At 47.6% G+C, this 11,269-nt stretch overlaps 1 protein-coding gene across 1 annotated transcript; it reads left to right on the top strand.

The window, feature by feature from the left end:
* Positions 1-9,388: 9,388 nt before the first annotated feature.
* On the top strand, positions 9,389-11,244 carry LOC145716097 (NADH dehydrogenase [ubiquinone] flavoprotein 1, mitochondrial-like). Its single transcript, XM_081797671.1, has 3 exons — positions 9,389-9,556; positions 10,631-10,713; positions 10,793-11,244. The coding sequence occupies exons 1-3, from the start codon at positions 9,485-9,487 to the stop codon at positions 10,971-10,973; spliced, it is 336 nt and encodes a 111-aa protein (XP_081653797.1). The 5' UTR covers positions 9,389-9,484; the 3' UTR covers positions 10,974-11,244.
* The last annotated feature ends 25 nt before the right edge of the window (positions 11,245-11,269 follow it).

Here is an 11,269-nt window from a genome sequence, read left to right as displayed (position 1 = left end):
ACCCTGGGATCATGACCTGAGCCGAAGGCAGCCGCTTAACGACTGAGCCACCCAGGCGCCCGGCTCCAGAATCTTAATAGAAAATAGCATCAACAGTTAGGGAAAGTGTAGGTGTTAACATATCATGGAAAACAGGTCTTGTGCAAATACGAAAATTAACACCCAGGACTTCTGTATAGATGATTTTTATTATAAACAATAAAATATATGTAATGTCTCAACTACACAACTTTCATGTTGAAAGGGTCTCTAACATGAGTTGCTATTATGAAGGAAAAAAGTTTAAGAACCTCACAGTGGAAACAATCCAACACCGACAAATCCTAGCAATCAAAGACATTCTCTCTTAGTTAACGTAAAACAAGGACAACTCATAATTACAGAGAGAATGTCCTAGCTGTGGGTATTATGAGACAAGCCAACTTTCCAGACCAAAAGGCACTCACAGCTGGGGATGAAATGAACTCCAAACTGAACCAGCCAGCATGGGCTGGTTCCTTCACAGCAGTTACCTACTGTTCACTTGAGCAGCCCGAGGACAAAGTAAACACCAAGCAGAAAACATTCCCTTCTTTTTAGACCTGCCACTCACACCACATGTACTGGCCACCCTCATCGCTGCTTTGGTCAAGCTCAGAAGCACCTGCATGTCTTGATTACACTAGCCTGATAATTAGTCCTGCTATGAGGCATGGCAGGTCCCCCACAACTTGTTCTTCTTCAAAACTGGCTTGGCCATTCTTGGCCCTTTGTTCGTCTATATAGATGTTATTTTTATTTTTTTTAAAGATTTTATTTATTTTTTCGACAGAGAGAGAGACACAGCGAGAGAGGGAACACAAGCAGGGGGAATGGGAGAGGGAGAAGCAGGCTTCCCGAGGAGCAGGGAGCCTGATGTGGGGCTCGATCCCAGGATCCTGGGATCATGACCTGAGCCGAAGGCAGACGCTTAACCACTGAGCCACCCAGGTGCCCCATCTATATAGGTTTTTTTTTTTTTAAAGATTTTATTTATTTATTTGACAGAGAGAGACACAGAGACAACAGGAACACAAGCAGGGGGAGTGGGAGAGGGAGAAGCAGGCTTCCCGCGGAGCGGGGAGCTCGATGCGAGGCTCGATCCCAGGACCCCGGGATCATGACCTGAGCAGAAGGCAGACGCTTAACGACTGAGCCACCCAGGCGCCCCCCCCCATCTATATAGATTTTAGCATTAGTTTTCCCAGTTTCATGAAAAGCTTTGATGAGATTTTGATTGGGATTCAAGTGTACTTATAGATTAATTTGGTGAGACGTGACATCTTTACGATATTAAGTCACCCCACTTGGTAAAGCCCCCTGGGCAGCTGAGGTGCTGGATGGAGGTAAAGGGAGTATGGGATTCATGGAGAAGGAAGGAAACCATAAATAATGGCTATTGTGTCATGACCTGTTGCAGCAACAGAGCCCCCTCCATATGTCCTTTGTGGCTCTGAGTTTCATATTTTGGGAGGAAACTGTCTTTGTGAGGTGCAAAGTGGTCATGGGAGGAAGAATAGATAGCTCAGGGCTCCTGGGTGGCTCAGATGGTTAAGTGTCTGCCTTCGGCTCAGGTCGTGATCCCGGGGTCCTTGGATTGAGTCCCACGTTGGGCTCCCTGCTCAGCGGGGAGCCTGCTTCTCCCTCTGCTTCTGCCTCTCTCTCTCTCTCTCTGTCTCTCGTGACTAAATAAATAAAATCTTAAACAAAAAAAAAAGAACAGATAGCTCAGTCTGTTTCCAATAATACACACTCAAGAGGTTTTTCTTTTCTGTTTGCTGATTAACAAGATAGGGCATGGCATTTCTTTTTTTTTTTTTTTAATTTATTTATTAGAGAGAGAGTGAGAGAGAGAGCGCAAGAGGGGGAAGGGTTAGAGGGAGAAGCAGACTCCCCGCCGAGCAGGGAGCCTGATGTGGGACTCGATCCCGGGACTCCGGGATCATGACCTGAGTCGAAGGAAGTCGCTTAACCAACTGAGCCGCCCAGGCGCCCTAGGGCATGGCATTTCAAAAAACCGAACACTTGAGGGATGGGGAAGAGGAGTCTAATGTTTGTAACAGCTTGGGATTAGTTGAGGAGTGGGTAAACTCTTCCTGGTGCCTGTCATCCCAAATAACCATCAAGGGTTACACTGGGCGAAGCAGAGACAAGAGCTTTGGTGTGAAGGGACAAAGGGGCTGTAGGCAGGAGTCCAAGGAATGACGTGGAGATGGGCAAAGGACAAACATGGAGATGCTCCAGATCCTAGACCTGATCTGCTGGGTATCTGAATGTGGGTCTGCTGCCAGGGAGGTGCCAGGAAGGGTGGGCCGAAAGGACTGTACTGGTGCTTGGGACCTGTGCCCAACTGAGACCTCACAGGTCCTCCCTAGTGGACACTGCAAACAGTGTCCAGTGCTTCAGAACCAGTTAACAGCCAAAGAGGGACCCTGACACATTAGCAGGCTGACAGGGAGTAGTTCTTATGTCAGGACTAGAGTCTGTAGAGCATGCAAGGCTCCCCATGCTAAGATGCATAGTTAATTGTGTTGCTTGCCTCAAATGCACTCACCTTGTCCTATGTGTAACCCACCAGCCATGACTGATTGACTTTATCTTCTAACGTTTAAATTAATGGGAAAACAATTAGGGAGATTTCTAGTTCAAGATAGCAGAGTACAACCTGAAATCCACCCCATCCTTCTCAAATACATTAACATCAGGAAGAAAAAAATGTTAAAATTAAATGCCACACAAATATGAAAAGAGAATTTTCTGTGTAGGCTTGAAATAAACCTCTCTCTGAAGGGGGGAAAAAACAACCAGGAAGAAACCCACAGCCTGGGATGGGAGCTGAAGGCTTATGTCTTAGCCAGAAAGCAAGAACACAGCCAGACTGAATGCACAGGGCTTGGGGCCAGGTCCTCGGTCTGTACTCAACTCTGGAGAGCAAAGCTGAGAGTTCCCCAGCAGTCTCCACCAGCAGGATGAAGCAGGGGCCCAGAAATGCCTTCCCTGCCAGGTCACAGAGGGGGGCCAACCCAGAAAACAGGAGTACAGAGTTTGGGAGGGAAGGAAGTACAGAGGGGAGCAGTATACTCTGTGTTTTTGTTTCATATTCAGCAGGAGGATAGACATATTAATCAGCTTTTTGTTGGAAAAAGAAATTTATGTATGACTGTTAAAAATGTAAGGGTAACTACTAAGAATAGAAACAAAGTGTGTAACTTCCAAAGCTATCATGGAGGAGAAAGGAATAGCACAAAGAAAACTCAGTTAATTCAACAGAAGACAGGAGGAGAGAGGGAACAAGAAATAAAGAGAAAGAGTGCTAACTAGAACACATACTATAATACGGCAAGGATAAGTCTCAGTGGCAATACCAATAAATGTAAAGGGGCCAAACTTTTTTTTTAAAAGACAGACACCAATTCGATTAAAATAAAACAAAATGAAATTTAATTAGATGTTGTTTTTAAGAGGCATTCCTAAAAGAAGAGAAAGATTGGAAATAAAAAGAGAAGAAAAAAATACCAAATGCAAATAGAAAGAAAGCCTGTGTAGCAATAGCAGTATCAGAGAACCGAGGCCTCAAGGCAAAATTGTTACAATAGACTGGAGAAATATTTCATATTAGAGAAAGGAACAATCTGGGACGCCTGGGTGGCTCAGTCAGTTAAGCGTCTGCCTTTGGCTCAGGTCATGATCCCAGGGTCCTGGGATCAAGTCCCACAGCCCGCTCCTTGGTCAGCGGGGATCCTGCTTCTCCCTCTGCCTGCCACTCCCCCTGCTTGTGCTCTCTGTCTGGCAAATAAATAAATAAAATCTTAAAAAAAAAGAAAAAAGGAACAATCCATCAAGAAAATATCCTTTAAAATACGGCTCAAAAAACATGGTTCAAAATTAGCTCAAGGAAAGAAACAACCATAAAAGAAATGGAAACCGTGATCAGATCACCCCTAAGCAGAGGTCCCAGGTCCAGCTGGTCTTACCATGAATTCTAGCCATGCTTCAGGAAGGGAGCATTTTAACCCTCAGCAAACTCCTGCAATGAATAGGAAAAGGTGGAAAGTGATCACGTCATTTTAATAGAACTGGACAAGATCCCCTGGAGAAAATGTAACTATAGGCCACCCTCCTTTATGAGCACTGAAGTAAGAACCAATCCAACATTACAATGAAAGAATAATACAGTGTGACCAAAAGGTTTGTCCCTGGAATAATAAAAAATGAGAGCAGCAAACACGTACATAGCATTTACTATGTGCCAGGCCCTGTTGTAAGGCTTTACAGAGATTAAAACATTTAATCATCGCAATGATACTATGCAGTACAGAGAAGTCAAGGAGCTTGCCAAATGCCACACAGCTGATAGGCAGTAGAGCCCAAGATTTAGTCCCAACTGGCTTCAATCTGTTCTCTTAGCTGCCTCACTCCGCCACCCCTTTAGGTCAACCATAGTTTAATAGATTAGAAAAATGATTGATTTAATTAAGAAGAAAGAAGAAAAACAACATGACCATCTGAAATGTAGAAGAAGCATTCAATGAAACTGAGCACCCCATTCGTGATAACACTGTGCCTTGAAAAGGAGTTTCCTTAGTACGATCAAGGTCTCTACCAAAAGCCTCAGCAAACCTCATACTTACAGCGTGCCAAGACAGACACTTACGCTCCATCTTGAGATAAGAAATGGATCAGAGTCCTCTGGAAGTTTTCTCTTCCTGTTGATGGGAGGGGAAGCCCATTTCCAAGGTGCCTCTAGGCAATCAACCAAGCCACACCCAGATCTGAGAGGGCAATTCAAATTTTATTGCCAGGACCCTCCATAAGCAGAGTTTGTTAGTGAGCTATTTGGAGGTTAATTCCTCAGGATGCAGCAGGTGTCACGAAAGATCCTCCGAATGATTGGGGCAGAAGATATTCTACTGCAGAGGAAGGCAACAGTGTTGGAGAGAAGCCTAGACAGATACTCTTGTGAAGGTTTCGAAGTTCCAGCTTTATCTGAGAAGGTTTCAAGGTATTATTGTTTACAATTCCATTTCTTTTGGCGTCTGCATCACCGATACTTTTCTGCAGCCCCTCTGCTTTTCTGTTCAGAAGCAGCTACCGCTTATTAGGGGAAAGCAGTTAGACACCTGCCACCGGAACGCCGTGTCTGAGTAGCCAGTGGAAAACGGCTGCCCTAAGGAAATCTAAAGCGTGGGAAACAAAAAGGAGAAACCATTCTAACAAATGGAATTGGGGACTTGAATATTAAGTTTTTACATACTTTCATTCAAGCCACGTCCCATATAAGGAAGCCCACTACTATTTAAACTTATTCCGAAGCTCTTAGTTGGTGCAATAAGAAAAAGAAACTAGAGTATGTCAATTAAAATTCAATAATAAAAAGAGAGAGAGAGAAACTAGACACCTAAGATTAGAAACTAGACACCTAATATTAGAGAGAAACTAGACATCTACTATCTACAAGATAGTAGACTCTCATTATTTTTCAACATGATGACCATCGGCATAGAAAACAGAAAATCTTCGACAGACAAACTTTTATATGATAGGGGAGTCCATTAAGGGATCCAGATCAAAACTAATAAAGGCAGGGGCGCCTGGGTGGCTCAGATGGTTGAGTGTCTGCCTTCAGCTCAGGTCATGATCCCGGGGTCCTGGGGTCGAGCCCTGCATCAGGCTCCCTGCTCCGCGGGAGGCCTACTTCTCCCCCTCCCTCTGCCACTCCCCTTGCTTGTGTTCCCTCTCTCACTGTGTCTCTCTCTGTCAAATAAATAAATAAAATCTTTAAAAAAAAACTAATAAAGGCAAATCCATAGTGCTCTGTTCACAAACAACAACCAATTAGAAAATGTTATTAAAACAGGGATCACAAAACATAAAAACACAAGGCATCACATAAAATTCCTATATTTAAAAATGTGCACGGGGCGCCTGGGTGGCTCAGTTGGTTAAGCGACTGCCTTCGGCTCAGGTCATGATCCCGGAGTCCTGGGATCGAGTCCCGCATCGGGCTCCCTGCTCGGCAGGGAGTCTGCTTCTCCCTCTGACCTTCCTCCCTCTCATGCTCTCTGTCTCTCATTCTCTCTCTCAAATAAATAAATAAAATCTTTTTAAAAAAATAAAAATGTGCACAATTTTTAAAGAAAAAGTTCTAAATGTTTAGTGAAGAACCTAAGAGATCTGGAAAAATGAGGAGTGACATCACATTTCCTGGGTGGAGAGACTCCATATTGCAAAGATGTGGATCTTCTCCAAATTAATCTGTAATCCAGGGCATTTAGCTAAACAATCCTTGTGCATTTGCTGTGTGTCCGGCACTGCTCATATACGGTTCTCCATCCTAGCAGATGCTCCTTTAGGGCATATGTTATCCTAATTTCCCCCTAGAGGGAACTGAGGCACCAGTCACAGAATCACACAGGTCATGAGTTGTGAAAGCAGGATTTTGAATCCAGGTCCTTAACCTTGAAGCTCTGGTGTTACCTGTAGATAATCATGTTTCTAAATCTATTTGTAGCAACATGGACTCTTCTCAAAAATATAGTGTTGAATGAAAAAAAGCAAGGTGAAAAATCGTGGCTTAGCAAGAAATCATTACTACAAGTAAAAAGCACCAAACGCTCATATTTTTTTCTGCTGGAAGTGCATGTACAAGTAAAGGCATTTTTTTTTTCTTTAAAGGATTGGAAAACAATTTTGGATTCAATAGCATTTGGCTGTTGTTGTTAAGGTCTAAATTTTTAAGGATCGGTAGATGCATATGCTACTGTGAAGTGTTTATAAATCATCTAGAAAACAGAGTGGAAACAAATGATAATGGGGATTAAGTCAGAGTGGCGAAAACATGTTACTACTTTCTTTTTGTTTTTCTGTATATCTTAAATTCCCAAGAAAGGAAAAAATACTGATTTTTTTTTTTCATTTTTCCAGATACAAAATTGGATTACAATACTGAGTAACCACCTCCCTTGAGAAGCTCTGTGCTGGGGGTTGGAGAAGAGAGAAGATGCGATTGTCACACCGGACCTGTGGCAACAGTTGATCAAGTGGTAGAAGAAAACTCCCCGGGAAGGTGACATTCAAAGGGCTCCTCAGGAGGAGGAGGAGGAGAGGGAGGAAGATGGATCCTCTGGGGCAAATCCAGCTTGTGTGGGTAGAGCTGGAACTGGAGAGGTCAGCATCTGATCTTGGGCTTTGTCCTGAGGACACCGGGGAACCACCAAGGGTCTCAGGCAAAGGAGAGACAAAATGGATCTGACGTTTAATCCCACTCATTCCATGGTGTAGAGAAGGAATCGGAAGGGCTGAGATGCGAGGTGAGGCCGGGAAACCTCAAGGATACTTTGGAAAATTCCAGGTGAAAGCTGACCGGTCATGGCCATGGGACCAGCAGGAGGACACAGGAACAAGAAGCATTTGGAAGGCAGAATTGGCTGGACGCAGTGGCTTCTGGTCTGGAGGCTGGTGGGCGAGGGGGTGCTCTGGATGGGTGGGGACTGGGTGAGGTCAGGAAGCCTCAGGCTGAGTTCGGGTGGCCAGCTGTTCTGTCTTGGGCAAGCCCTTCAGCGTTGCTAATACATTCTGTCCTCTTCTGAAAACGGGGGCTCATCATTCCTCCGCCCTGGGTTGTGGGAGGATTCAGGAGATTAAGACACATGGCAAGTGCTTGGCACAGAGCCTGGTACTAGATGAACAGGAGATCCTGCCCCTCACTCTCAGTTTCCCATCGCCCCATGCCCAGCCATCCCCAATGGCCTTGTGTTCCCTTGACCCACTTAGACAGGGATGAGGAAGGAATCCACCCTCTGGCTCCATCCTGCCCCCCTTCTCCTGCCCCAGAGGGAGGGATCCATGGACTCAGGTCGGAGCCCCGGATTAGCTGTGTAATCCCCAGCTCTGTCTGGGCAATCTCTTTCCCTGCCCAGGAGTGGGGGCCTGCTGGCTGGGGGCCAGAACTGCTGGGCCCTGGGCCTGGTACTCAGACCTCAGCCAAGGTGCCGATGATTTGGTGCCTTTATTGGGACTACCACTGACATCTGCAATGAGTGTCACACGTGTGTTAGTTGTTCTGTGCATTTGTGGTGAGGGGGTGGGGGTGGGGACAGGGCACCCCAGAAAGGAAGAAAGGCCTCGATTTGATTCCATCTCTACCACTAGGCAGCCGCATGCGCATGGACAAGAGATGAAACCCCCATGGGTCTCAATTTTTTTTCTCATGTATAAAGTTAACTCTGTTCTAGGCTGCTGTGGGGAGTATTTGAGAAAGTAAGAACAGATGAGTTTGTAACTAGCAGGAGAGCAAAAAAAGGACGGCAACGGGACAAGAGAATAGAGGAGCCGGAAAGACAAGACTGAAAAGGTCATGCTTGTCACCGGACCAGGGTAACGTCTCAGAGCCAAAGCGTGCCAGCGAACTGAAAAGACAAGAGCTAATCAGTCTTCCTAGACTTCCAGAGAAAGCAAAGGACGCATGACCTCCTCAGGCCCGGGGAGCACAGAGTAAGGGGAGGACAGTAAAGTCCCAAGAAGAGGAGGTCCTGGGCAGGGGCTGCGTGGGTGACGTTGTCTGGGCCTGATGACTCTGCTGGGGGAGAGGCGGAGTCCTTAAATGCCAGGGGGGGCTGGCTGTGAAGGCTGTAGGGGCCACTCCAAGATTTCAAGCAAGAGTGTCAAGTGCCAGGCTCTACTGATGGGCTGAGGATGGAATTGGCTGGGAGAGCTTAGCACCGCGGGCAAGAGGATGTGCCACTCACTGACCATCTCCACCATCTCCACTCTCTCCGCCTCACCGCAACCTAAGACCTGCACCAACTATCCCCTGCCTGCCTCTGGAGCTGTCCCTGCTCTCTGCCCCTACTGAGCAATACTTCCCTGAGCCCAGGGGTGCCCAAAGTGGGGCTGGGGAGAGATCAGTCAAGGCTTGGACTAGGACAGAATAATCACAACGCAATCATGACGGTCGTCGGGCCGTAACCAGTCTGATTTCTCCTTGGGCCGTACACTTGTGCATACAACAGGTGCACATTAAATGCAGAACCTGTAGAATGTGGAAGACACCAGAACCCAGCAGAAAGCGTCACGCCACGTTTGCTTACTTGGCGTTTAAAATAAAATGGAAAAGAAAGAAAAAAGAAAAGAAAAGAGAAAGTCTGGGGTCCGGGAGCACACGTTAACAGGCCGGACAGAAGAGCGAGAGGTTAAGCGCCAACTTCCAGAGGGTGGAGGGCGGGCCTCGAGGCCGATGGGACTACATTTCCCAGCAGGAGCCGCGCCAGACATCCTCTTATGTGGAAGCGGGGCAGGGGCCGGGGCCGGGGCCGGGGCGAGAGAGGCGCAGGGCAGCTTGGGCGCGCAGACGGCGCCAGGGCGCGTGACGTTTTTCCTGTGCGCCGCATAGCGTCCCCGGCGCGCCGGTTCCTCAGCTTCGGGGCCGTGAAGGTGACAGCGGGAGGTGACTGAACGGTCTCCCGCGATGTTGGCGACACGGCGGCTGCTCAGCGGGTCGCGTCCCGCTCGGGTGTCTGTGCGTTTCAGCGGCAACACGGTGAGGCCCGGCCTGACTCCGACCAGGGGTGTCCGAGGGCCCGGTCTCGCTGCAGTGCCTCTGCGCGCGCCGTCTCTTCGGTCTGTAGTGCCTTCTAGAGAACCCTCATTTCCCCAGCCCAGCAGGAAGGTTGCCGCTCCAGCCTAGGTGTAGAGGGGAATGGGTCCCAGTGGAAGGCTGACTTCCCCAACCCTCCGGCTCCTTGGCTTCCCTGTTTAACAGCCAGGCGACATAGCGGAAAATTTTGCAGGTGGGAAGCGTCCTTGTCTCGTTCCTTCCTTGGCATAACCTTATGCAGGGTAAAGGTGTCATTGCCCCATTTTACAGATGCAGAAAACAAGCTTTGGGGAGGATGTGCGTCTCCTGACGCCCCATCCAGCGTTCTGCTCCCTGTAATGACTTTAAGGGGATGGGAGTCTGGAAGCCAGGTACCCTTAGCCCTCACCTGGGGTGCTTGCCACTGGATGTGGAATTCCAGGCCCCACTTCTCATCAGTTTTATCTGAAGTGGGTCTCCCTCCATCACCTTGTATCCCAGCCCAGTGAAGCGTTCCTTTTCCATCAGTAAACACATTTTGTTTCCAGCAGAGTTAGTAATGTAAGGCCCTGGTCTGACCAAGTTTTGGTCCAGCAGGATAACCAGGCAAGTGAATGGACACTTCACACTGGGTGCAGGGAGATAGTATGGTGCTGTGGTTCAGGTGTGGGCTTTGACTACAACAGACCTGAGTTCCAGTTCCATCTACTGCTTTTGGTTGTGTGCCCCTCCATAAGTTCTATTTGTTCTTAACCTCAGTTTCCTCCTCTATAACAGGGGAAATCGTTCATGTCTCAAGGTTATGAGGATGAAATGGGGTTTTGGATGTCAGATGCTTAGCCTAACGCCTGCTAATCAGGAAGTGCTTACTAAGTGGTGGTGATAGTATGATGCCATGAAGGGTTCTGAGGCTTAGGCCCCTAACCTCTCCTCAGCCCAGCCCCATCTAATCAGGGGGACCCAAGAATCTGTAACTTATGGCCAGGCCCTTCATGGCCCCAGAACTGTCCTGGGACTCCTGACCCTTTGTGTCTTCAGACAGCACCCAAGAAAACCTCATTTGGCTCGCTGAAGGATGAAGACCGGATCTTCACCAACCTGTATGGCCGTCATGACTGGAGGTGAGATGGTGGTGTCCTTAGCTCGGTGGGTGGTCCTGGAGCAGAGCCTCCCCTTCTATGCCTTTCCCACTCTGTCCAGGCTGAAAGGTGCCCAGAGTCGAGGTGACTGGTACAAGACAAAGGAGATCTTGCTGAAGGGGCCTGACTGGATCCTGGGTGAGGTCAAGACATCCGGCTTGCGGGGCCGTGGAGGTGCTGGCTTCCCCACTGGCCTCAAATGGAGCTTCATGAATAAACCCTCAGATGGCAGGTATGTGTAGGGAGGCAGAGCTGGGGTTGCAGGAGAAGCCTTGGAGGTAGCTGTGGCTTGCCTGGGCCTTGGGGCTGTTTTCCTTGGAAACTTAAGACTGAATGAATGGGAAAATGTCACCAGAGCTTAAGTAGGTGGGACTTAGTTCTATCTGGTCTTCCTCAGGGGTAGCAGAATCAACACAAGATTTTGACTCAGGCATTGGTCAATTCTGCCTTCTAATTATATAGTTTTGTGCAGTCTCCTGGTCTTTTTGAACTCAGTTTTCTTTTTTGTAAGTAGATATTATATTTTGCAGGGATTAAA

The sequence above is a fragment of the Leptonychotes weddellii genome, chromosome 11 (assembly GCF_054177405.1).
Source record: "Leptonychotes weddellii isolate Sample4059 chromosome 11, ASM5417740v2, whole genome shotgun sequence".
NCBI classification, from domain to species: domain Eukaryota; kingdom Metazoa; phylum Chordata; class Mammalia; order Carnivora; family Phocidae; genus Leptonychotes; species Leptonychotes weddellii.
Note: the sequence above shows the minus strand (reverse complement) of the source record. Positions and strands in the feature narration are given on the sequence as shown.

Excerpts from the sequence above, each read along its gene's own strand:
- LOC145716097 (XM_081797671.1), top strand. The coding sequence starts at position 9,485 with ATGTTGGCGACACGGCGGCTGCTCAGCGGGTCGCGTCCCGCTCGGGTG. Across the intron at positions 9,557-10,630 it reads TGCGTTTCAGCGGCAACACG|ACAGCACCCAAGAAAACCTC; the intron begins GTGAGGCCCGGC and ends TTGTGTCTTCAG. Across the intron at positions 10,714-10,792 it reads TATGGCCGTCATGACTGGAG|GCTGAAAGGTGCCCAGAGTC; the intron begins GTGAGATGGTGG and ends CACTCTGTCCAG.